This window comes from Mauremys reevesii, linkage group 10 (genome assembly GCF_016161935.1).
Source record: "Mauremys reevesii isolate NIE-2019 linkage group 10, ASM1616193v1, whole genome shotgun sequence".
In the NCBI taxonomy this organism is placed as follows: domain Eukaryota; kingdom Metazoa; phylum Chordata; order Testudines; family Geoemydidae; genus Mauremys; species Mauremys reevesii.
In genome coordinates, this window is record NC_052632.1 from 22,239,175 (window position 1) to 22,266,002 (window position 26,828).

A 26,828-nucleotide genomic window follows, 5' to 3' on the forward strand; every position below is an offset into this window, starting at 1 on the left:
ATCCAGGGTAAGCCCCCCGCGCCCCCCCCCATCATCCGTTCCTACCCCACGGGTCCGCCCCCCGCACCTGTGCCTATACCCGCGCCCTTCCCATCTGCAGCCCCTCACTAGGCCCTGCCCCCTCCCCCAATCACCCGCTCTCGCTCCCGCCCCGCCCCGCCCCGCGAGGCGGAGTTGCCGCCTGGGCCCCGCCCCTCGCCCCAGGAAGGCGGAGCCAGCCGGCGCCCGCCCCTCTCTACCCTTGGAGCCGGGTTACATGGCGGCGGCTGGAGCGGTAGCGAGGCAGCCGGGAAGCGGAGCCGGAGCCGGAGCGGAGCCCGCCGCGAGGGCCGGGCGGTCCAGGAGCCTGTGCAGCGCAGCCCCTCAATGAGCCTGGGAAGCCCAGTGAGTGCGGCCGGCGGGCGGGGGCCAGGCCGCAGTGCGCGCCGCGCGGGGCCTGGCCGCACAAAGGCGCTTTGGTCCCTCCTCGCTGCCCGGGGTCCCCCTCCCCCCCGCGGGGCCGCGGTACCGGGCCGGGAGCCTCCGCAGTGCGGCGGGCACGTGCCCCTGCCGGGCAGGGCGCCGCCGGCCCTGGGGTAGGTCGGGCCGCCCCGCTCCCCTCACCCCCGGCGGGGACTCCGGTCCCCGGGGCAGCGGCGCTGCGCGGGGCCCCAGGGGCGGGGAGACGTGGTCCCCGCCGGGCTGAGGCAGCTTGGCCGGCCGGGCGGCCGCTCCCCGGCCGGGGGCTTCTCCTCTGCGGCTGAGCGCTGGGGGAAGGGTCTGGCCAAGCGGCGCGGGGAAGCCTGGCTCGGCAGCCGCCCGGGGTCGTACTTCCCCGCGGGGGGCGGCCACGGGGCACCCGCAGCCTGCCCGGGGCTGCGCCTTCCGTGTGGGCAGCCGGTGACTCAGTTACGGGAAGGGTTGGCGAGCAGTAACCGGGGCTGTCCCCGCTGCTCCTCGCCCCCAGGGCGCTCCGCACCCGCCGCCTGGCCTGAGCCCAGGGTGCGCTGTTAGACAGCGGCTGGGCTCCTGCCCGGAGGTGGCTGCCCGAGGGAAGGAGCCGGGTGTCGCTACTGAGTGTGTGGTGCGCTTTGGGGGCCCTGGAGATGGAGGATGCTGTGTAATTGTAGGGCTTTGTCTCTGCCTGCAAATGAATCGAAGGACATTTGAAGGTAGATCTCTTCTGTGCTGGAGTGCCTCGCTGGCAGGATAGCTTGTCAACTATCCAGTCAGGTGTAATAGGTGGCAGGCAGAAGGTCACTGCTGAATTGTCTTTCGGACATTACTCTTGTCACCGATCTTAACACTTTTCAGTCATGGCGGAGCCAACAGAACGGGGCAGAAGTAATGTTACTGGTAGTTAGAATCGGCTCCCTTTTTGGAGACCTACCAAATTGGAAGGCTGTGCGTCTATGTATAGTGCCTGGTTTTTAATACAGATCTTATCTTTCACTCATGGAAACGGGATGAGTGGGTTGTTCAACAGGTACAAAAATGCAATCCGTTAGGGAAATGAGTTTTCCTTGTTAATGTTCTTTGAAAGGATCAGTTGAGCAAATAAAAACCAACCCCCAACCCCCCCCCCAAAAAAAAGTTTAACTAAAATGTATACTTTCTTGGTGGCTTATCTTTTCTTTTAAAAGTAAAATACACTACAAAGGCTTTGGCCTGCAGTTGGTAACATTGAGGGGCCAAATTAGTATCATAGTGCTTTGTACTACCAGTTGGGACATTAGGGGTGAAATTCTGGTTTCACTGAAGTAAATTGGTTTCAGCAATGGGACTAAGATTTTGCCTAGGGTCTTTTGCTTCCAAAGTTAACAGTGCCTTTTGTTAGCTGAGGAAATCCTTCTGGTACCACTGACCATCACTCAGTTAAAAGGAGTCCTCTCCAGTTATCAATATTCAGAAGGATGATGGCAGGTACAGTCTTGAGGTGAGAAGTGTTCATGGATCTTCCCAGGGGACCTTAGATGACCCTGTGAGGGGAAAGAAGTTATTTGACTTTTTTTATTTGTTTATAAGTAGTTAAATTACAGAACAAAAGAGCACAATTTACTTGGTTGTGAATTATTAAAAGAAGTGGGCACAGTTGATCAAACTAGCAAAATACAGTAATGTTTAAAGCAACTGTGAATGGTGAAAATACTTTTTGTTACATTAATACAGTATTATTTTTGATCAACTTTGCAATGGTTAAAGTAACTGTTGTGAAAAAACGTTGTGATCGAGCCAGTACAAACATTATGCTAGGCGCTACCACCAGCAAATAATGTATTATATTTTTATTACATGAAACAAGTTTTTTAATCTAGCTATAAATTCCAGAAGGTGGTGGTTAATAATGAAAATAGACTTTAGGTGGGAGCAGTAATACAACCTGATACTTTTTGAAAAAGAATAGTGGAAACTACAGTTAGAATTTAGATGAGCAGCCAGAAGCCTGACTGAATATAAGCTCTTGTGATCAGTCTTTTTATATTTATTTTCGAGACTCTGGTTGAAAATCATGTCCCAGTGAAGCAGCGAATTTACAGCCACCTTGCAAAGTTGGTATTATCAGAGTTTACCAAATGAAGCTTGTGTGTGTGAAATGTTGACTATTGCATGAAATTACAATAATGGGACTTCTAAATATTGGTGTTTGTGCGAAAAACAAAATTTCATTTTTTTATCTGTTCCTTAGTTTTGAGAGTAAACTAATAGTAACATCTGCTGACTCTCAGCATACAGTTCCTTAAACTGTGTAGGGAGTAAGTAGGAGGGTTTACAAAAGCAGCAGTTCCATGATGACTCATTCTGCCTACTGACTGCAACGTGGCTGATCTAATATATATATATATATGTGCACCAAATCTTTTATAGTTTAAGGGACAGGGCATATCAGGTTGTGTAATAGCTTTCTTTAGTGACTCTTTATTAGTCTTGTATTTTCCTTATGAGTAATTACTCTAGCTGTAACCAAATGATTACATATTGAAAAAGCAGCAAAGAATCCTGTGGCACCTTATAGACTAACAGATGTTTTGCAGCATGAGCTTTCGTGGGTGATGCAAGTCTGCTTGCATCCGAAGAAGTGGGTATTCACCCACGAAAGCTCATGCTGCAAAACATCTGTTAGTCTATAAGGTGCCACAGGATTCTTTGCTGCTTCTACAGAACCAGACTAACACGGCTACCCCTCTGATATTGAAAAACACAGCTAATTTTAATTAACTGGGATCCCTGAAAAAAACCAAATATCTAGTGTAATAGTTTACAGCAGTGTTTTATTGTCTGTAGCATTTATTATATTTAAATGTAAAGATCTATGTAGTGTGCAGTTGGGGAGAAATTAGAGATATTTAAAAGACCTTTTGCAAACTGAACTAAGCTTCATGACGGTGCTTGTGTTAATGTTCTGCTGGGCTGACAATTTCAAGGAAGATGATCTGGCAGGTGACTTCTGAAAAAAGCAAGTTTTGTTTGGCCAAAACTAATCTTCCTGTAAAACATGGCTGTACAAAGATGGTAACCCCTTCGTTCATTTACTTGAAATTTATTTTGGGGCGAGGGGGCTGTAGGAGTCCTACTTAGAGTGATTACCTTGCGTGGTCCTATTTGGCATCACAAATAGTCTAACTAAAAACTCCAGTACTGTACTTAAGTAGTTCTATTCAATATGTGTAAGGGGGAAGAATCTGGCCCTTAGTCTCTTATACAATGCACTCCTTGTATAAGAATCGCATCTGTCCTGGATGATTTCATTATTATGAGCGGTTGATTCTTGCAAGCAGAGTATAGATTAGTACAGGAATGATTTTTGTCCCAGTGGTTTTGATCACTATGTGGGGTTGATTCTTATATCAGTAATACTTACAAATAGAGTGCACTGTACTGTGTCCTATACTGCACTATATTTAGCATGAAGATATGTTATACATGCAGCATTCTCAAATATTTATAGCTGTTCAGTGTATCTGTGTCACAACTTGAAAAAGAATTAGTAGCTACAGATTGCTTTTCAAGTAGCTTTTTTTTTTTTTTAATATTTATCCTTTTATACTGAGTCCCAAGACAGGGAATTGGACTGACTCTTCCAAATGTAGGCCTTGTATTGTATGAGAGATCCAGATTTGACTGACTTATGTTTAATAAATGTCATTCTTGGCAAGTTTGAACTCTTATAAAAACTTCAATTTTATGTGTAAAAACATAAAACGCACAATTGAAACTGTAAATGCGTTACCGTTCGGAGAAAAACAAACTTGCGTCACCATTTGAGGTTATTTGAGGTTGGAGTGGGAAGGGCCAAATAAGAAGTTCCAGATAACTTATTGTCCCTTCACTCTAACAAGAGCATACAATAATGACTTTAAACCCTTAATCTTTTTTCCTCCCCTTCACTTCTTATGGTCCAATAAAACTATTGTGGTCTTAATAGCAATCATAAACGCTGTACTTATTAACTTGTCTGGGAAAACAGTTGTTATGCGGTGTTGCTGCTTAACCAGCCACTAGAGGAGGCAAAAGTATGATGAAAGCTGGATTCCTGGAAGAGGAGAATAGCTTGCAACTGCCAGTTTTTACCCAGAGCCAATCCAAGAGGTGATTGCAGTGAGCACATTACAGAATTTGAGCACAGTGATGCACTATTAAAAAAGCTGTCAAGCTAGTCCTTAATGTATTTACCTTCTAGGTGGAAGGTAATAGGGAATTAAGGGCAAAAAATTGTATTTTTGTTTTCTGAAAACTTTATTATAGTAGGAATTGTAGCTCATCTTCCTCTTACTCATTGGTGTGGACTATGTTTAGGTGATGATAAAGACCTTGAGTATCTCCACCACATTATTAGAAGCCACCATATTTATTTTTTTACACTGTGGACAAGGATGAATAAACTGACTTTTATAATATATTTTACACTATTGTAACCATATTGGTCCCGCAATATTAGAGAGGCAAAGTGGGTGAGGTAATGTCTTTTATTGTACCAGCTGCTGTTGGTGAAACAGACATGCTTTTGAGTTTACATAATCTTTTCTTCACATCTGGGAAAAGGTATCCAGAGTGTTACAGCTCAATACAAGGTTGAACTTATTGTTTAGCATAAGGAGTTAACATGTTGTAAGAGATCATTCAAGGTGACATGGGCAGTTAACACCACTGCAGTTGTAGGACAAAGAGAGTTATAACATGGTAGTCCAGTGAGTTAGTTCCTACAAAAGAACTGTTAAGGCACACTAACTGCAAGACACCTTTCAAATGGTTGAATGCTTGTATATCTACTTATCTGAAGTGCTTCCATGGCTCCCATTGCTGTTGTGTCTGAGTGCCTCGCAATCTTTAATATAGTTCTCCTCCCAACACTTCCTGATGTAGGGAAATATTTCTGTTCCCATTTTACAGATGGGGAACTGAGGCCTAGAGAGTCTGGTGACTTGACTATGGTCACAGAGGAAGTCTGTATTAACGTTTAACTCTCCAATGTGATATATGCCATCATGTGCCAAACTGGATACCATCAGATTAGGCCTGAATAAAGACTGGGAATGGCTGGGTCATGACAAAACCTAAACTTAATTTCCCCAATACTAATTTCTTGCTACTGTTACTCACACCTTCTTGGCAACTGTCTGTAATGGGCCACTCTCTTACCACTTCAAAAGTTATTTTTCCTCCCTTGATATCCTGCTGTTAATTGATTTATCTCATTAGACTGACCTCACACTTGGTAAAGTAACCCCCATCCTTTCATTTATTTATACCTGCTCCTGTATTTTTCACTTCATGCATCTGATGAAGTGGGTTCTAGCCCACAAAAGCTTGTGCCCAAATAAATTTGTTAGTCTCTAAGGTGCCACAAGGACTCCTCATTGTTTTTGCTGATACAGACTAACACGGCTACCACTCTGAAACCTAACTCTCCAGTGTTTTTCCATACTTCCTTTTCAGGTAGCCTGACTTATATTTCCTTTGTCTTCATTTTAACAGAGTTCTTATGAAAATTGTCTTAATATGTCATGCAGAGGAAGGATATTGCATGACCTGAAGTATTTTTAATGAGATTAGGAACGAGACTTGGGGAGAGAAGGAATGGGGACTGCAACTTCCTTTTCACAAAAAGTTAATACAGCTGCCTTTGCTGCTTTTTGACTTTCTTTAGTGTTGTCACGTCCATGCAAACCCTGAAATGATGATGGGAAGATTAGCAGATTTTGCTTGCTACCTCTATTTCCTAGCTAAAGGACTGACCAAGTATCTTCTTTCCTATTCCTGTTCAGTGAAACATACTAAAGTATGGACTCTGGACGCAGTATCAAACAATCGGAGCAGTGACATGACAACGGTATTACTTATGGGGGAAAAAAAGACCCTAAAGAATGGAAATAATATTAAAATTTTAGAAATACATATGTAGATGACCTTGGATATTGAGTTAATGAAAGATTTGAATGAATTCAAGTTTAAAAATGATCCTTCCATAACAATTTTAGAAATATTTAAAGGAAAGATAACACTCAGTGAGTTGAATTGATTTCCAGGGAGTAATCTGACTGAGATTTCATGTTAGATTGTGTAGATGAATTGCCTGTTGACAAAATGAAGCTGTCTTTGCAAATGACTGTCATTTTATTACTGATGTACATCACAGATTCCTCTAAGATAAAAGCAAATTGAATTAACAGTCAAGGTGTTAGGAAGAGCTTGATGGTAGCTGACTACATCTTAGGCCAATTTATACTAGAATAGAACATATTTCCTACATGTAAAAGGTGTCATCTCCATAGAAAAGGTCCTCATGTTCAGGTAATAACTTCTGTTATAAACTAAAAATGGACTTTGGGGCACAAGAACAAGTGTTCAGAAATGTTACATACAGCAGGTCTGTTTTAGAGGATTAACATACATATTGCTTGAATGATTTCTTAGTATTCCATTCAATTTATAGTGAGCCCCTAAAAAACACTTAATCTGTTTACGGTTAAGGTTGCTCAAATGAACTTCCTCAGAATTCACTAAAATAATTTTAAGGCTACACTCACACACCATACAATGTCATCAAAAACTAGCCCACCACCCTCACAGAATTCAACTGCATCAATATATAAATACCTTCTGACTAGGGCTGTCACGCGATTACTTTTTTTAGTCACGCGATTAAAAAGAAAAAAATGCCATTCTAGAGGAATTGTGTCCATGCTGATGATGGGTTCTGCTCAATAACGATCCAAAGCAGTATGGACTGATGCATATTCATTTTCATCATCTGAGTCAGATGACCCCAGCAGAAGGTTGATTTTCTTTTTTGGTGATTTGGGTTCTGTGGTTTCTGATTCGGAGTGTTGCTCTTTTAAGACTTATGAAAGCATGTGCCACACCTCATCCCTTTCAGATTTTGGAAGGCACTTCAGATTCTTAAACCTTGGGTTGAGCTATCTTTATAAATCTCACATTGGTACCTTCTTTACATTTTGTCAAATCTGCAGTAAAAGTGTTTTTAAAATGAACAACATGTGCTGGGTCATCATCCAAGACTGCTATAACGTGAAATATGAATGCAGGTAAAACTGAGCAGGAGACATACAATTCTCCCCCAAGGAGTTCAGTCACAAATTTAATTGACTTTTTTTTTTTTTTAATGAGTGTCATCAGCATGGAAGCATGTCCTCTGGAATGGTGGTTGAAGCATGAAGGGGCATACAAATGTTTAGCATATCTGGCAGGTAAATGCCTTGCAATGCTAGCTATAAAAGTGCTATGCAAATGCCTGTTTTCACTTTCAGGTAACATTGTAAATAAGTGGGCAGCATTATGTCCCGTAAATGTAAAGAAACTTGTTTGTCTTAGCAATTGGCTGAACACGAAGTAGGGCTGAGTGGACTTGTAGGCGCTAAAGTTTTACATTGTTTTGTTTTTTTGAATGCAGTAATGTAACAAAAAATCTACATTTCTAAGTTTCACTTCCATGATAAAGAGATTTTACCTCATGCAAGTGCTGTAGTGCATTGAAAAATACTATTTCTTTTATCATTTTTACAGGCAAATATTTGTAATAAAAAATAATATAAAGTGAGCACTGTTCACTTTGTGTTTTGTGTTGTAATTGTAATTGAAATCAGTATATTTGAAAATGTAGAAAAACATCCAGAAATATTTAATACATTTCAACTGGTATTCTATTGTTTAACAGTGCGATTAATCTCAAATAATTTTTTTTAGTTAATTGCTTGAGTTAACTTTAATTAATCGACAGCCCTACTTCTAACACATTCAGTTTAGCAGTTGTAGTGCCTTTAATGCTCGGTACCGGGTTGCCAGTGATGCTGTCCACACCGGGCCCGTACTCGGAAGGGGCTTGTTATGCTTGGCAGGTATAGGCGTCATGGGAATCTTTCGTTTGGGGAGGCTACACGAGCGCCAGAAGCTCCCTAGGAGTCGGGGGGGGCTGCCGTTCCCAGACGGTGGCCTCTTCTTTTCCCCCCCCCCCCCCCCCCCCCCGAGGCCCCTGCTGCCCACCACTCACTCCTCTCTACTCCTTCCTCCCCCTTCACTCACCCTCAAGGCAGGAAAAAGTGATGGAGCCATGGTCCCCTGGTTCACCTGTTCCGGTTCCCCATATCTCTATATATGAATACCGTGTCAGATAGAAATTTCAAGTGCTGTAAAAGATCCAATACATTGTAAGAGCCCAAGAAACATGAACGTGTCATTCAATGATCACACATTCCAAAAAGGCAAATGATACAAACGAATAAGGGATACTTCCGAGGGAATTCTGCATCAAAAAAATAAAAATTCTGGGCATAATTTAAAATTCTGCCTATTTTGTCAGTAAATGTGGATGCTCCAGTATATCAGTGGGGAGCACAGGCCACTGGCTGCAGTGAGGTGGGAGATCAGCCTGCCCCACCCCCAACACACAGATTCAGCAGTGAGGCTGCACCTGATCTGACAAAGCAGAAGGGCCGTGCAAGTCCCAGAAACACCCTGAGGGCCTGACTCTCCACCCTAGGTGCATCAAGATAGTAAGGAGGAGGGACAGTGTCTCATATGCAAGCCCAGCTCTGGCCCCCGATCCAGGTGTGAGGCAAGCAGGCTCAGCCCAGTGGGATCCAAGTGTGGAAGGTCTTAGTGTGGGGAGATCCAGTTATGGAGTGAGAGGGTTCTGTGTGGGGCAGTCTGAGTGTGGGTGGCTCGGTGGGGGGGTCTGGGTTCAGCGGGGATCTGTGCACGGGCTTGTTGCAGGGTTCTGGGTGCAGGGGGGTCTGGGTGAAGGTGATTGGAGCTCAGCAGGAAGGGGCTAAGTGTGGTGGAATGGGGCTTGGCAGGTCTGGGTGTGGGGGGCTCTGCAATGGGGTGAGGGGGAAGTGGGGCTCAGTGGGGTGGGAGTCTGGGTGTGGGGGAAATGGGGCTTGGTGGGGTGAGGGTCTGGGGTGCAGTTAGAATTGGTTGAGGCTTGTCAGGGTGGAGGTCTGGGTACAGCTGGTTGGGGCTCGGAGAGTGGTCTTGGTGCAGGGTGAGGGTCTGGATGCAGGGTGTAGGGGCTCGGCAGGGAGTCTGGATGCTGGGGGGGGTAGGCTTGAGTGGAATGGGGGTTTGGGTGCTTGGGGCTCAGTGGAGGGGTTCTGGGTGCGGGGGGGAGTCTAATGTCACTTCATCCTCAAAGAGCATAAAAAGTATGCATTATTTCTAGTTCTACAATTATGGTGGTGTTTCTTTTTGTGGTTACAGGTGGTTACCTGATGTGCTCAAATAATGACCTACAACTTGTCTGAAGCAGTCTAAAAGTCTTTTTTGTATAGAAACACTGACCTATTTTCTTTCTCTCTCTCTTTCTTTTTTTATTTCCCCTCCAGGTTGTCACGGAATAAAATGGATGGTAGCTTTGATTGTGATTGTGGTGAGCTGGAGCCACCTGATCATTAACAGAAGGCATCTTTTGTAAATCAAGATCTGCCAGTTTCCTGTTTAACTAGACTGTAAACAAAGAAGGAAGAAAAAAACATAGTGCTTACCAGCACCATAGAATGACGCTGCTCAGGACCAGTCCAACACTGAATGTATCTGCACTGTGAGGAGGAGGATGTTAATAGAAGTCTATTATGTGCATATTTATTCACATTTTTGTTAAATGTTACCCAGTTGCATGGTAGAGCTGAGTGCATAGTATGTCATTTCATTTCGTTTGAGTTTCTTGTGAGTATTTTCTTTAACGTCTGCAGAGATTCTGCACCTTTCTTGAACTATGAATGCTGCAATCTTTCTATCTTATGCTCAGTTTGAGTTATAGCGTTTGTCAGCTCTAAATTTAAGGGGACACAACAGGCCTGGTTGGCTAATAATGCAATGAGAGTGTCAAAAAACCATATTGCAGTCAAAGCCGAGTTTTTCTTCTCCCTTTCTGTAAGATCTTTCCTTCAGATACCAGTGGAAGAGTGTCTACATATTTACAGAAGCTTGGTAGCTTAAGAGGAAAAAGAAACGTGAAGAATTTCAAAATGGCAGAAAAGTTTGAAAGTCTCATGAACATTCATGGTTTTGATCTGGGCTCTCGATATATGGACTTGAAACCACTGGGCTGTGGTGGAAATGGCTTAGTTTTTTCTGCTGTCGATAATGACTGTGATAAAAGAGTGGCTGTCAAGAAAATTGTCCTCACAGATCCTCAGAGTGTTAAACATGCTCTACGTGAGATTAAAATTATTAGAAGACTTGACCATGATAACATTGTGAAAGTATTTGAAATTCTTGGTCCCAATGGAAGCCAGTTAACGGATGATGTGGGCTCCCTTACGGAACTGAACTGTGTTTACATTGTTCAAGAGTACATGGAGACGGATCTGGCTAACCTGTTAGAGCAGGGCCCTTTACTGGAAGAACATGCCAGGCTTTTCATGTACCAGCTGCTACGTGGGCTCAAGTATATTCACTCTGCAAATGTTCTACACAGAGATCTCAAACCAGCTAATCTTTTCATTAATACTGAAGACTTGGTGCTGAAGATTGGCGACTTTGGTCTTGCACGGATCATGGATCCTCATTATTCCCATAAGGTTTGTGGAGAGATGGATTCACTTTTTAAAAAGTGATATCCTGATAGCCTATCCGTCTTAGAATGGTCTCTCTTTGTCTAGATACTTTAATAGTATTCATCATTATAATATAAGTGCTTGATGGCAGGGTTGGTGTAAGTGGAAAGTTTCCGAAGCCTATCCTGGATTGGTAACTAACTTTCCCTCCCAGTATTTTACAGAGTTGCAGCATTTGCCGCTCAGCTAAGAATGCTGGCAGAGTAAGGCTGTGTCTGCACTTCGTGCTTTTCAATGGCGCAGCTGTGTCGCTGCAGTTGCACCATTGTAAGGTGCACTGTGTAGCTGTCTCCCGGCGACATAATATCGCAATAATATAATATAGCATAATATAGCTTTGTTGCCAGGCGTGCAGCTTCCACTGATGAAGTGCTGTCCATACTGGCGGTATTGTTAAAACATTTGTCGTTGGGGGAGGAGGGGGTGTTCTTTCTCACCTCTGAGTGACAAAAATTTTGAAAGTGCTAATATCGACATATAGCCGAAGTTAAAATGTCATTATCTCCATAGGTAGGCATTAATGACTGCTCGTGGACCATGAATGTCTTGCCTTCAGCCCCAAAACATTGAGATTTTTCACCTCTGATGGCTTTGTGTCTCATCTGGCCTTTTGAAAGTTCTGTGCATGCTACTTTAGTTAACTAACTTACTTGTAACCTTGCCATGGGAGATAATCTAGAGTTGCAGTGTTTAAAATTTTGGCAAATACAGTGGATGAGAGCGCTGCTCTTATTTTAATCATAAATTTAATAATTTGGGGGCAGGTTCAGCCCTCAAACAATTTGTTTACTTCCAAGGGGAGATTGCATGCACATAACCAGGAAGGGAATTTAACTCCTGAGTATTTATAAAAGCAGTATTTAGATGAACAAATGCACAACTTAGGTTTTAAGAGCAATGCATAGATGTAGAATTACAGGAACTTTAGATTACTTCAAAATATCTGTGCATCCCCAGTGTACAAATGAGACTACTCACTGGGATTTATTAGTAGTAGTGTGATCTTCCTGTTTCTTGTTTCATGTCTCAGAAGGGGTTTGTTTATTATCTCCATTAACTTGATGTTTGGCAATAAGGAACTTTTAGGAGCTATACTTCATTTGACTAATCAAGTTGCAAGTGATTGATTAAATACAATCACCATTGTACTTAACTCTGTTTTAAAGGTGATTGTATAAAATAGCCCTTTCAGGATCAAAGTTGGAGCTCATTGCAAACAGTATTTAAACTCGTTTAGTGTGCTTATAAAATATACAGTATTGGTATGCATGGTACACTAAATGTAACAGGTAGGATGATATATCTGATCAAATAGTCTAATATTGTCCTTATCGCTGGAGGCTTGGATTAAAATATCTTTTTTTTTTTTGTCTTAAGGAAATCTTATTTGTGGTTTCTTTTTTCTTCCTTAGGGCCATCTTTCTGAGGGATTGGTTACTAAATGGTACAGATCACCCCGTCTCTTACTTTCTCCTAACAACTACACTAAAGCCATTGACATGTGGGCTGCAGGTTGCATCTTTGCTGAAATGCTGACTGGGAAAACCCTCTTTGCAGGTTGGTAGCGTACTGATTGTCATTCACCCAGGCACACCGGCTGTTGCTGGGGCAGTCTTGTCCTGCCCCACCCCACCCTGCAGCAGCAGGAGTTTGAGGGGGAAGCTCAGGGCTGGGGCATGGGGAGGTGCTTACCTAGGGGGCGCTCCCCAGAAAGGGCAAGAGGAACTCCCTCCCTCAGCTCTTCCTAGCTCCATGGGCTGCCTCTGCTGGCAGACACAACTCCCACAGCTCCCATTGGCCACGGTTCCCAGCCAATGGGAGCTGCAGAACTGGGGCAGAGCAGAGGGACCATGTGGCGCTCAGGAGCAGTGGAGGGAGCCTGCCCCAGCCTTGCCACCCCGAGCATCCGCGGTGCCCCTGTCTGCCTCCCCCCCACCCCAGCACACATGGCTCCCCCCTCAGCCATGCGCCTTCCCCCCCAGCACCTTTGGCGCCCCCTAGTCTGTCCCTCCAAGCTGCCCCCACCCAAAACTTTAATCAGAGGTATTTAGTAAAAGTCATGGACTGGTCACGGGCCGTGAATTTTACTGCCCTTGACCTGTCCGTGACTTTTACTAAAAATACCCGTGACTAAAACGTAACCTTATTTATAACCCACTTCTAGTGCTCCATTGGTGCAGAAAGGACATTGTTTAGGGTAGGATATGTCCCTTTGACTTTAATGGGGCTCACAGCCCTTATGCATTTGTGGTTGTGCCAGCAAAACTTGTAACCTCCATTAATGTTTCCGATCACATGGGATGCAAACTACTTAACTCCTGAGTTAGTGTAGTTCTCAGGGAGAGAACTTCTGTCAGTATAACTAATACGTGTTACAATTAATGAAATACAGGTCTCACAAAAGTACAAGCAAAATCCATTCAGCTGTTTGAGTTCAGTGTGTGACAACAGTTTTCCATACACTTAAAAAACAACAACAAAAGCTGTAAGGAAATTCCTAACTTCAGGCATCAATATAAAAGTTAAGTTGAGAGCATTTTGTGCTTTAAAATGCCATTAATTGGATGTCATATCTTTGAAAATCGCTAGGAACTTGAAGTTACATAGAGATCTGCTTCTCTCCAGAAGGTTGTCCTGGAATTAGTAGATGTATTAAATCTTCCAGTGAGCACTGAGAAGTGGGTACTGAAGTGTCTCTTGGTAGCAAAATATTTAATACTCAAAAAATGGAAATATAATGTGCCTCTAGCTTATTGAGAATGAGTGAAAGAAATGTAGCATTTTTTCCATCAGAGCTGTCTAAGTCAGTAACACAAAGTCCTGAAATTTGGTGCTATGGGTGCATTGATGCAATTCTAATATAGCACAAACATAGAATCTCTGTATGGTAAAAATGTAATCTAAAAATATTTTAGTAGCAATGTTGCATCACTAGCATTTAGATTATTTTTAATATACATTGATCCTAGGATTATGCTCTGGCCCTTTTATTTATGTAATAGTTTGACATAAAAAAGCATAAAGCCATGTACTCATATGCTTCCATTCTTTTGTCTTGATGTCTTCCATAATGGTAGCTTTAATTTTACATCTTCGTTCCATTGTCTGTTCAATTTTGCTTGAAAAATCAAAGGACAAACTGTGTATATTTGCAGTTTCAATTGTAGCCTTAACCTGGCCTCCGAACACTTACCACTTATGGATTATAGACTGCATCCACTTTACTTTATCTGTCCACCCTAACTTATTTACATCTTCCTCATGGGCTGCAAACCACTTCTTGCCTCCATCCACATTCTGCTTACTGACCAATGAACCAAACCGCATTGCATATGGGCCAAACGACTCTACTTTGCTTCAGAACACCCTACCCCTTCCCCACTCCTCTTGGCTAGATGACACGGTCTTGCATTTTGTCTTTGTATCCTGCTTTCCTCCTCCCCTGTCTATGGACTGGCAAGCTCAATGTACTCTACCCTCCATAGAGGGTTTTGTTTTTTTTCAAGTGTTCACCTCTGTTTTGCCCTCTAGGCATGGTTGGAGATCATGCCCTCCCATTACAGACAGATTCACCATTACACACTCTGCTATGCCCATAGACTGAGACTTGTTCTTTATCTTGGACTGATTTGATTTAAATATCAAGATTGAGTATTAATCCCGACATTTGTTTTATTACATGAAAAGAGTGGGCTAAAAAAAGTATTTAGATTAAAGCTTGGCTGCTGTGTATCTCTTAAAATGCTACAGTACAGCTTAATTTTGAGTACCGAACGCCTGGTAGCTTCAACAATGTATCTTACAGGGAAAGGGAGTTAGGCTGGGCTGTTGACAAGGATATGTGTGGATAGTTGTATAAGGAGACTTGCTTCATGGGGATGCTTTGAAATTCATATTTAATAGGAGTTTGACAGAAGTACTTGCAAACCTCTTTCATATTTACCAGGTATAACAAAAAATATAGGATGCACTTATGTTGGGGATGCACAGAGTTTGGTGCATTAATGAGAGCTTAATGCTGTTGTCTGTTTGCGGTCTGCTAAGAGCTGGTTTCCTTGAAAAGCCAATGAGTTCTAATGGAAAATGTCACTGTAGCTGGAAAGATGAGTGTGTGTTGTACAAAATTGTAAAGTACATCTTGTGAAATTGCTTGTGCTATGAGGGTAACTGCAAAAGGCTTGTGCAGGTTTTTTCTCTCTCTAATACAGTAATGTCCAAATTAAAACCACTACAAGCCAAAGTTCCAAAAGTGCTTAGTGTCCACAATTGGGGCCAAATTTTTGAGAGAGCTAATTGTTCTCAATGGAAAATTGTTGGCAGCTGAGCACTTTTAACAATTTGGCCACTTCATTTAGGTGTCTGAAGGGGAAGTAGCTGAGCTTGCTTGAAAATCTGACCCTAATTTCTTGGTCAAGACTTTTCTTTCTAGCTCTATGCAGTTTTGTCAGCAGGTGTGGGATTCTTGTATCTAATGCATCCTGTGATCACAGGCTATACAAATGCATACTTGAGTCTCTTGTTTTGCCACCAAGTAGGATACTTGTACATCCTTTCTTCGTGTGTGGTGTCAGCTTAAAAAAGTTAAGAGTAAATCATAAGAAGATGAAGTTGTAAGCCTGTATATCTGGAAACATACATCCATCATCCAGACTTTTAAGTTTTGATTCACCCTTTATAGGGAAAATCCCAAGTTCAGCATGTCTGTTTACATGTGATATCAGATAAAGAAGCAACTAGAAAAGACTCATGCTAAGTCTTAGCTCAGGAAGCTAATTTAGTATCATCTTAGCTTCCTGAAAAAGAGAAGTAAACTTGTAATGTCTTTAGATAGGTGGGAGGAGGGGAAAATCCAGCGGGGTATCTAACAGTTAATATCAAGACATGTTAATTGATTTTTCTGATTGGAACACTGTTCTTCTGAGGTTTTTAATGTTCATTGCCTGTCTGTGCTTCGAAGTTATCCCTCAAAATCCTGCTTATTAGAAAGAAACTTCAATGAAAGAGGAAATAGTAGACACTCCAGAATGCTTGGGAAGAAAGTTGATCATAACTATAAAGGAATTTTTAGAAGGCTTTTTAAGAGTAGTGTAAAATACAGAAGTAATAGATTTTTAACAGCAGTTATGCATTCACATTTCCAAGCAAATATTTAAACAATAAGTAGTTCATCTTGAATGGGGAAAAGAGAAGAGATTTCATTTTCTTAAGCAGATTCTTAAATAGATTGAGAGAAACAAAAGCATCTGCTGCTCATCAGTCCAGGCAAGTGAGGTACAGCCTAACCAAAGAATTCAGAAACTAATTCCCAAAAGCTAAGTTTTTTGTATATATACAAATATGCTAAGGACAGTTAAACATGTATACATTTAAATAAGCTCTCATAACTCCACAAGAAGTGCTTGTGATTTGATTTAAATAAATCTGTCACTCCTATCTCCCCCTTCCCCCCAATCTCCATAGTGAAGTGTAGTGCAAGAAAACGAAAATATGGGTGGGGCTCAAATTGTGGTTTAGGTAACTGCTTCAGGAAGCTGCCTTGTTACCATGGGAACTTACCATGCCCAGGAGTCATTTTGTGAAGATGTTGCTGTGGTAACCACAGCTCCGTGAGGCTGCAGCAGGACTGCAGCAGTTGCGACCAGTTCTGACAGTGGGGCTGCAATGAGCTCCCTCCCAAGCACTGACAGTGGGACTAGATCCCTGCATGGCCAAGGGACCCTTGACACCATGGCACAACATGCAGGGTGGCTGCTGCAGTCATCCCAGCTCAGTGCAGCAAGACCCCTAGCTAAGATTGCAAGGAGGAGGACAAGCCTGCAACCCACAGGGCAGGCCACCCCACTGCTGAACAGTTCCTGGCTGGGAACAGCTCCCAGTGCCACACTCCTGGTTGACAAGTGAGGGAGTGGGGCCATCACAGCAAAGCTGCAGGGGAACCCTGCACTGCTGCAGAGCCAGTAACACTTAATTCCTGAAGGGGCAAGGTACAGGGAAAGCTGCGGTCCTTTCATGGGAGAGCAGAGCACCCCCCCGGCCAGGACAATTAAGATAAGTCCCTTGCAGCAGGGGAGGCCACCTTGCTGATGAATGGTTCCTGTTGGGGTTCTCCTCCTCTTTGCAGTCCTGGGTAGCAGTCAGTGCTCTGTCTCCTTCTTGCACCTTGTGCCTAAAGGGATCAGGTGTCAGCAGCACTGTATGAGTGCAAGGTGTCCTCTGCGGATCTGCTCGCTCCCTCATCAGCTGGGAATGTGTGGGGGCTGTCCTGTATAGGAGCCATTCAGCAGTGGGGTAGCCTCCCCTGCAGCATGTGTCCTGCAGTCCTGGCTGGGAGTGTCTGATCTGTCCCACCAAGACCTACTTGCTCACTTCCATGGTAGCAGGGCTGCAAAAGGTTCCTTGCACAGCCAGGGTGTTGCTGACACCCGACCCAAACTGTGAAGGTGCAAGGTGCAGGAGGGAGGCTGTAGTTCTGGCAGAGCAGAGATCCTGGCCAGGACCGCGAGTAGTCGTCCCTGGGCCTGGCCGCAGGGGGGCCACCTTACTACTGAATGGCTCCTGCTAGGGGCTTATCGTTCTCGCAGTCATGGCCAGCTGATCAGTGGAAAAGCTCCCTTCTAATTTAGTAAGCGTTTTGTGTTTATGCCTGCTGTCCCATATTTATAGTCTTCTTTAAGGCAGTGTTGCATGGCTGCCTTTTTAATATGCATAAGTACACTTCATTAAGTATTTTAACTATTTTAATACTGCACTTCAAAAATAAAAACCAATATTTGTACAAATTGTATGTGGAACACTTTTCTTTTTAATCAACTGATATTGATGTATTGTAATAGTATTCCTGACATTACTGCAAGATTTCAGATCCGAATTGTACTTCAAATGAATCAATTGGTGGGTCCGTGAATTACGTTAAAGTAATTAAAAGCTGAGATGAATCATCACTGTTCTGATGGTAGAGGAGCACAGAACCTAAAGTGCTCCAGATAGTGAATGTACTATTGAGTAAGCAAAATGGAACAGCTGGGGGGGCAGGATATTGGCAAAAAACAAGTGGTGAGTCCTATTCTTGGAGTTTGATGTACAGAAATTTAAGACACTGTAAGGCATAATAGGCTAATATCTAGCTAGCCATACTACACTAATTCCTTCCAAGTGTACTAAACTACTTTTGAGCTCATTTGTCAGAAATTAAAAAGAACAGGAGTACTTGTGGCTCCTTAGAGACTAACAAATTTATTTGAGCATAAGCTTTCGTGGGCTACAGCCCACTTCATCGGATGCATAGAATGGAACATATAGTGAGGAGAGATATACACACACACACACACACACACACACACACACACACACACACACACACACACACACACACACACACACATACAGAGAACATGAAAAGGTGGGAGTTCCCCTACCAGCTCTAAAAGGCTAATTAATTAAGATGAGCTATTGTCAGCAGGAGAAAAATGTTGGTAGTGATAAGTACTCCTGTTCTTTTTGCGGATGCAGACTAACACGGCTGCTGCTCTGAAATCAGAAATTAAAGAAAGTTGTTTTGGAACATAACCGACTTCTTGTGTCTTATCTGCTTAACTTTTAGGTGCACATGAACTTGAACAGATGCAGCTGATTTTAGAGTCAATTCCTGTTGTGCATGAGGAGGACCGTCAGGAGCTTCTCAGTGTAATCCCAGTTTACATTAAAAATGATATGACAGAGCCGCACAAACCTTTAACACAGCTGCTTCCAGGCATCAGTCCTGAAGGTAAGTGGTTCTGAAAAAAATCTAATTAAAAACCTTAAAAATCATAGCAGACAACTTTACAGTGAACGTTTTTGGCACCAACTTGGTTATGTATTAAGCACGTTTTCATGGATGGCAGGGTCTATACTATATATGACGTCACATGTTTGACTCCTGGTCATTCTCCAGAATAGGAATTTTGTGGAGGCAGTTGTTTCCAGCCCTTGTGAGAAGTGGAGCATCTTGTATCACTTTATATAGCTACTTCATCAGTCCTAGAGGAGTGTTACATGGCTTTGCAGGGAGTCGTAGAAAGAGGGGATAATGGGCATCTTTGTGACAATTCAAATAATACGGAGATGGGGAGAGGGTTGTTGAGACGTTAATCCTCTAAGGATGTGAATGTGAGCATGTGAATGATGTAATTGCTTCAGGAGTATACAGTAATTGTTCTGAAAACATTTTAGGGACTATTTTGTCAAAATAGAAAAGTTTTGGTTCAAGTATTCCTGCTTGAATAAACCATTTTGAATCTTTTTTTTTTTTTTGACCATTCCTGGGTAGAAGTCAGTGGCACTTGCTAGCTTGATTTAGACCATGCTAACTTGACTAACTTAAAACTAATAAGAAATTCTCTTTTGAAAATCACCACTTATTGCTGTATTCTGCCTTTCCAGATTTATAGTTACAGTCAATGTTCCCTCTAATTTTTTACATCCATGTGCGGAATGAATTTTATGTGCACCAATATGGAGGTGATGTGTGGTGGGAGTGGGGCCAAGGGGTTCGGTGTGTGGGAGGGATCTCAGGGCTGGAGCAGATGGTTGGGGTGCAGGGGGGATGAGGGCTTGGGCTGGGGATGAGGGATTTGGGGTGCGGGAGGGGGCTCTGGGTGGGGGCAGAGGGTTGGGGTGCTGGGGGGTGTGAGCTCTATGGTTGGGCTGGGGATGAGGAGGTTGGGGTGCATGCTGCCCCAGGGCTGAGGTGGGGAGAGAGGACTTCTCCCCCCCGCCTCCCCGCCCCCCAGCCCTCTCTTGCCACAGCAGCCCAGGGCCGAGGAGAGGTGCCTCGCCAGGGCTGGGGCCAGGGCTGGGCGAAAGGTGCCTCTCCCCAGCCACAGCAGCTCTGGGCCTGGGCTGGAGCCAGGGGAGAGGCGCCTCTCCCTGCCTACGGAACCCTTGATAGCTTGCTGCATGGCCACGCAGCTTACAGGGAACTTAGGTTACAGTATAGGTTTTTGTCCACATTGATTTTATCACCTGGTTGCTTTGTCTTAAAAGCATTCTGTAGCCTTTAAGTCTCAGTGTTTTAAACAATCTTTGACATAGACATACACATGTAAAATAAAGCAGTGTGTTTATAATCCCCAAGAGTAATTGTTTCAGGAATAAAGATTTTCAGCTTCTAATTACTGATCACTGATATGGTTGTACTCTCTACAGCACTGGACTTCCTGGAGCAAATTTTGACATTTAGTCCCATGGATCGATTGACAGCAGAAGAAGCTTTGTCCCATCCTTATATGAGCATTTACTCCTTTCCAACGGATGAGCCCATTTCAAGTCATCCTTTTCACATTGAAGATGAGGTTGATGATATTCTGCTCATGGATGAAAGTCACAGCCATATTTACAATTGGGAAAGGTAAATTTATTTCAAATGTTGTTGTTTAGATATTAATGAATTGTCTTGTGCCGCTAAATCATGACATCTTCCTTAACTCTAAAGTAAGAGGCTATATCTGAGATGCTATGAGTACATCACTTTAAGAGCAGTAGAACTCTGCAGAAAGCAGGAATAAGTATTCCCATGATGAGAAGTTTTTCCTCCTCCTTCCCCCTCCACCTCCCCAGGAACCCCAATTGCATTTTAATTGATTTTTCTAAATTAACTTGAGGATAAGAATTTTCCCACAGCTTGTCCCTGTAATTAGTCTTTACGCTCTTTATAATTGTCCGCTGCAATATAAAGCACAACAAAGACTGACTTGAATATGGTGATGTATGACTATTTTTCAGTCTGCTAGGCTTTTAAAATAAATTTTTTAATTTTCTTCAGTAAGACACATTGGTCAGGAATGCAAATTTTCCATAGTCTACATTCAGTAAATATACTAGTAAAAGCATAGAATTGCAATAGTCCTATTTAAAAATATCTTTATTTAAAATAGCATTTCCGATAGAAGAGTATTTGGGGGGCGGGGGGATTTTTAATTTGGGTTAAATCCCATATTTTAGTGATTTATATTCTAGGATTTAACATTATTAAACATGCATGTATAAATTACCATATTCAGAATGCATTTAAAAATCTAAAATACAGATACAGCCCAGTTCAGTTAAGAAAATAACTTGCATATGTTGAATTGTAAATGGTCTAGCGGTGGGTTTTTTGTTTGTTTGTTTATTTTTTTGGGTCTCAGATAATTTGTAATCAAGAAGGTTTTATTTTTTCATTCACTAACTCTAGGAAATTAATTATTACAGATACCATGAAAGTCAGTTTTCAGATCATGACTGGCCTATTCATAATAACTTTGAAGCTGATGAAGTTCAGCGTGATCCAAGGGCTCTTTCTGATGTCACTGATGAGGAAGAAGTGCAAGTAGATCCTCGCAAATATTTGGATGGAGATCGTGAAAAGTATCTGGAGGATCCTGCTTTTGACACGCACTTCTCTACTGAGCCTTGCTGGCAATATCCCGATCACCATGAAAACAAGTACTGTGATCTGGAATGTAGTCACACTTGTAATTACAAAATGAGGTCATCTTCATACCTGGATAACTTAGTTTGGCGAGATAGTGAAGTTAACCATTACTATGAGCCCAAGCTTATTATAGATCTTTCTAACTGGAAGGAGCAGAGCAAAGAGAAGTCTGATAAGAAAGGCAAGTCAAAATGTGAAAGGAATGGATTGGTGAAAGCTCAGATAGCTCTTGAGGAAGCATCACAGCAGCTTGTTGAAAAAGAAAGGGAGAAGAATCAAGGGTTTGACTTTGATTCATTTATAGCAGGAACCATTCAACTTAGTTTACAACATGAGTCTACTGATGTTGATAAATTAAATGACTTGAATAGCTCAGTGTCCCAACTGGAATTGAAAGCCTTAATATCAAAGTCAGTAAGCAGAGAGAAACAGGAAAAAGGAATGGCCAATTTGGCACAGTTGGAAGCTCTGTACCAAACTTCTTGGGATAGCCAGTTTGTAAGTGGTGGGGAGGAGTGCTTCCTCATAGATCAGTTTTGTTGCGAAGTCAGGAAAGATGAACAAATTGAAAAAGAAAACACTTACACCAGTTATTTGGACAAGTTCTTTAGTAAGAAAGAAGATACAGAAATGCTAGAAACTGAGCCAGTAGAAGATGGGAAGCTTGGGGAGAAGGAAAGAGAAGAGAGCTTTCTTAGTAACAGTGGGGAGTTTCTCTTTAACAAGCAGTTAGAGGCTATAGGTATCCCTCAGTTTCACAGTCCTGTTGGTTCACCACTTAAATCAATTCAGGCCACATTAACACCTTCTGCTATGAAATCATCTCCCCAAATTCCCCATAAAACATACAGCAGCATTCTGAAACATCTAAACTAAAACACTCAGCAGACATATTTTTTTTTGTATTCTTCATGAGATGTTTTTGTCTTTTTTATTACTAGTGTAAGTAATTTTTTTTACTTGAATCAGATGGTGTAATTTTGGTATGGATTTCATTAGCTTTCTGTTTACCATCATTTTTACAATCCAGAATTAATTTCTATACATGAGTTAGTTTTTTGTTTTTAAACTGGCATGTCGTTTGCACACAAAATAAAAGAATAGAGCAGAATAATGCAAAATGTAGGAGGAAACAGAAAAAAATGCACTAAACCAAGTAAAAACATTGTCAGTAAAACATTTGTCCATGTTTTGCAGAAAAAAGAATCTTGCCTTGAAATTTACACAGTGAGACTGTACATAACTGCATGAAAATATCTATTTTTTCCCTGAAACATTTTTTCATTCGTGTATTAGTTTTTCATACTGTAAACATTTCTTAAACACATGATACCAGCAGCAACTGAAAATGAATGCAGAATTTGGTACGCATGTGTTATCTACCTCAAGGTAACAGCAGTATGTGGCAAAACATTAACCACCCATAGTGCTTCTCATTATGCACTTCTCTTTAGCCAGCATTATTATAGTAGCTATTTTTCCTGAAAAATCATTCAATATTTATAAATGTTCTGGTATGCATTCTTTATAGTGAAGTGTTAATATGTGGCACTTTTATTTATTTTAACAAATAAATATGTTTTCTGTAATTACAGAAAGTCAACTTAATTTTTGAAGTTACTTGGCAGATAAGGTTTTTGTTTAGCACTATGGTTTATTGCCTACATAGCTGAATATATAATAACATTGGCTTATTCTGAGGCTGTCCAATACATCTATATATTTTTTTTAAGTTTTCATTTCAAGTAAAGCACTCACTGTGTATAGGAATTTGTGATTTGGGGGTGCTTGATCTCTCTACAAAAATTAGGAATTGCTTTATTATAAAATGCTCCTAGAAATCTTAATTGTGTTCATTTTTTAAAAATTTTTTGTAACGTTAGTTGTGTGCATGGAAATAATTAAGGTACATTATTATTGTAGGTTAAAAGTTCTTTATGGTGAGACATTTTGCTTTTACTGTATGTTTTTACTGAATAATTCCCAGCCCCAAAACAAGCATGAATAAAATTAGGTTAAATGTAGCATGTAGCATCTCGGTCTTCTGGAAATTTGCTTTACCTTCTGTTTTTTTTTGTTTTGTTTTTTGTTTTTTTGGGACACTGTATGTATTATTGGCTCCCCTGTTTAAAGAAAGACAAATAAAACATGGCCAGCAAAAAATGCCTCTCGTTTCACTACTTGTACAATGAGAATTACCTGCTGCATTGTAACTTAAGTAGCTGTAACCATTTATATTGTGGCCTGTGTGCCTGCCCCCAGTTTTAAATGGTTTCTGTTGCACCCTCAGCCTATGATAACTTGAGTGTTGCCCAGATACAAAACAAAACTCACTTTGTAGTGGAAACAAACCCTAGGTGATGTATTACTGGAACTCCTACTGTAGCAGTATTCTGTAATATTACATTTATGAAGTTCACAAATGTGCTGTATTGAGACTATAATGTTTGGAGGCAGATGAGTAGTAGCTTCTATACATCCGATCAATGAAAATTCAGTTGTTGTGGGTGAAGATCTTTAATTTATAAATAAGTATTACTGCTTTAATTGGCAGCACACAGCGACAAAACAGCATGGTTATGAGCATAATGTTCCAAGAGTACCAGCAAATTTTCAAGGTACCCTTTCTGTTTTGGCCACTGCTTGGAGCCCTGCTTATACAGGGTCAGATTATGCCCTCCTGTTCCACATGCATAAATAGGTCATATGGTGGGGAAGGAAGGGGCTCCCCATATTCTGCCCTATCACCATAGCCTATGCTCACTGAGGCACATAGGCACAGGGAAGAAATTAAGCCATGTCTGCCCCAAATGCATGGGACAGCAAAATTGGCTAGATTGACTAGAGTGTGCGGCCTGAAAGCTAGCCCCACCTGCAGTTCTGGCATGATGTACCCTCAACATGGCACAAATGAGCATTGTTTTACAAATTGTTAGGAACTAGGCATCTAGCCCTTTTTGTAACTGCATATCAAATAGGCAGCACTTCATAATGTGCATGTGGAGAAAACTAACATGGTGTTGATGCTGTAGCCTTAGCCCTTCTCCCAGATCTCTCCACTCTTCTCCTTTAAGGGGTTGTCCAGTCCCATCTGTAGAGCTCCTCCAATGATGGCGCGACAAGCTGAACATGGCAGACAAATGGCCATTTGGGGCTAGCTAGTGTAAAGTCTTTTTTAGCAAAGACACATTGTCCTGAGTTCAAACTGTCATCTTGGTGTGCTGGACCCCTCTGTGACCTCTCTTTGCCGAGGATGGAGAGTGGGAGGAGGATACTGTTTTGAAATGAACTATGGTAAGTAGTCATTCTGAAACTGGATGAGAAGAGTGGGTCTGAAGAAATTGCAAACCCTAAATTCAGCCCAGAAGCCCACTACTGTCAGTGTGGGCTGATTCTCCACTGCCTCACATCATATGTAACGTGAGTGCAAAAATACTACCATCTCAGAATGTGAGCATTTACACCCATAAATAAGACACTTTGTGAAGAATCTGATGCCAAGTCTAAATGGAGTATGGTATTTCACGGCTGTAGACCTCCAGGAGCTCTGTGTAGAAAGGAGTGCTTTATGGACATGACTGGTTTATTTTGGTGGGAAGTAGTATTCTGAGAGAGGCCTGGGTCTGTGATAATCTGGAGCGTCCAGCTGGTCTACGCTCTTGCAGAGAGGCCAATGCAGTGGCTTGGTCAGCAGAACAAATCCTCTTAAAGCAGATAATTAAAGGAGGTGGAAATGCATCAGATGTAAGAGGCAAACTTAAGTCTATTGCTAATAACAGACAACAGGCTGGTCAGGTCTTTGGTCCTTCCTTGCCAGCCTGCAAAACTCCTGCTTTAGGTGAACAGAGGGTACTTATATAGGTCTGAGACTGGTTCATTCTGGATGAAAGATTGCTTTTTGCCCTGGGTTTCACTAAGGCTCATCACCAAAGCAAAAATAAAAATGACAGGTAAATTAGTAGTTCTTCAGCTGTGACCTGGCAACTGCATCTTTTTAAAAAACAAACTATAGAGTAGAGTTAAAAATAAGCCAGATGAAGGCTCCTCTGGTAAATGCCAAGGTGCTTGCCAACTCAAATAAATTATATTGTTTCTTTTAAGAGAAAACAGATCACTGAAGAGAAATGCTAATCATTTTTTGTTTGTTTTTCCAACTTCTGAGGGGTTTTCTGGGTTTCTCTGTTTTAAAAAAAAAAATGAACATGATTAACGATAGGTGAACTAGATGAGATAATGCTGACCACAGCTTAATATCGACCAGGACAAAGTGTGTTGAGCATTCTGTTGTGCACCAGAGATTTAATCACAGTTAGCTGGCACTGAGTTGATCACTATTTGTTCTGGTTTACACTTAACAACACTGACCCATGACTTAATGGTAACATAGTTAATTGTTCATAACTGTATGATGTGTCCTCACATACATACTCCTTTCCTGTTCCATATTCCTGTTTTTAAAAAAATAAAAATCTTAGCCTTCTCTACTATGGAAAGCAACTTGAACCTTGCCTGGCACCTAATTACCATGGCGGATTCTCCCTTTTCCCCAGGGTTTAGTTCATTGCCTAAAACCAGTATATTGTGTCTACACACAATATCTAGTTTACTGGTTTCCTGGTTCATAGAATTTTCTTCCCAGTGTGTTAGGAACATTCAGTGTCATCAGTGAGTTCTTTTCTCTGCCACTTCTGAACTTCATTGTAGTCAGCAAGAGAGAGGGTTGTTTTTTTGTTTCGTTTTCCAGTTTACATATTAGGTGGGCTTTTTACAGACACAAGAAATGGCCATGAGGGGAAAGTCAAGAGTGAGAGAGAGAGCAAGCGAAAGAGCAGGTTCTTTGCTGTGCAACTGGGGCCACAAAACGCATGAAGAATTAGCTGGGACTCCCTGGAGAGTCAAGTGATAGAACTGCTGAATTGATCATTCCTGGAAGCAAGAAGTGGGGGGGGGGGGGAAGGAGGGAGAGAGAAAGGCCTTAACGACATTTGCTGTCCTGAATCTATTTTCCCCCAAGCTGTGTCTCTGAGTTGCTCTTCCTCTGCAAAGAGATTGTTTTAAATCCATAAGTTAGGGATAAAGAAAGGGCAGAACCACCATGTAACTCCCAGTATGTTCATCTCTATTGTGGGATGATGTCAGGAGTCCTAACTCCCTCTGCGTTTTAGTCCTTGAATTATTTCTGTGCTTATTTAGTCCTGCAGTTTCTGGCTTGTTCTACATCTGTTTACATAAGGCTTAGGTCTAACAATCTGTGGAATAATAATTCCCCGTGTGTAGTAACAAACCAGGGAATCAGCAAAACCATTCGTACCTGCAAGGCTCAC

At 42.0% G+C, this 26,828-nt stretch overlaps 1 protein-coding gene across 6 annotated transcripts; it reads left to right on the forward strand.

Moving 5' to 3' along the window:
- The first annotated feature begins 227 nt into the window (after positions 1-227).
- Positions 228-23,667, forward strand: MAPK6 (mitogen-activated protein kinase 6). Of its 6 annotated transcripts, XM_039491877.1 has the most exons (8): positions 555-575; positions 1,817-1,915; positions 9,819-10,158; positions 10,371-11,015; positions 12,464-12,608; positions 18,652-18,816; positions 20,238-20,439; positions 21,282-23,667. In XM_039491877.1, the coding sequence occupies exons 3-8, from the start codon at positions 10,021-10,023 to the stop codon at positions 22,378-22,380; spliced, it is 2,394 nt and encodes a 797-aa protein (XP_039347811.1). In that variant the 5' UTR covers positions 555-575; positions 1,817-1,915; positions 9,819-10,020; the 3' UTR covers positions 22,381-23,667. The 6 variants fall into 6 exon arrangements, with proteins under 6 accessions (XP_039347809.1, XP_039347814.1, XP_039347813.1 ...); XM_039491875.1 differs by lacking the exons at positions 555-575; positions 1,817-1,915 and adding an exon at positions 228-384; XM_039491880.1 differs by lacking the exons at positions 555-575; positions 1,817-1,915 and adding an exon at positions 228-384 and having other exon boundaries at positions 9,819-10,033.
- The last annotated feature ends 3,161 nt before the right edge of the window (positions 23,668-26,828 follow it).

What these genes read in the sequence shown, in the direction of transcription:
- MAPK6 (XM_039491875.1), top strand. Translation starts at nt 10,021, where the DNA reads ATGTATCTGCACTGTGAGGAGGAGGATGTTAATAGAAGTCTATTATGT. An exon ending in TCATTTCGTTTGAGTTTCTT is followed by an intron (nt 10,159 to 10,370) that starts GTGAGTATTTTC and finishes CCTTTCTGTAAG; the next exon opens with ATCTTTCCTTCAGATACCAG. An exon ending in TCCAGGCATCAGTCCTGAAG is followed by an intron (nt 18,817 to 20,237) that starts GTAAGTGGTTCT and finishes TACTCTCTACAG; the next exon opens with CACTGGACTTCCTGGAGCAA.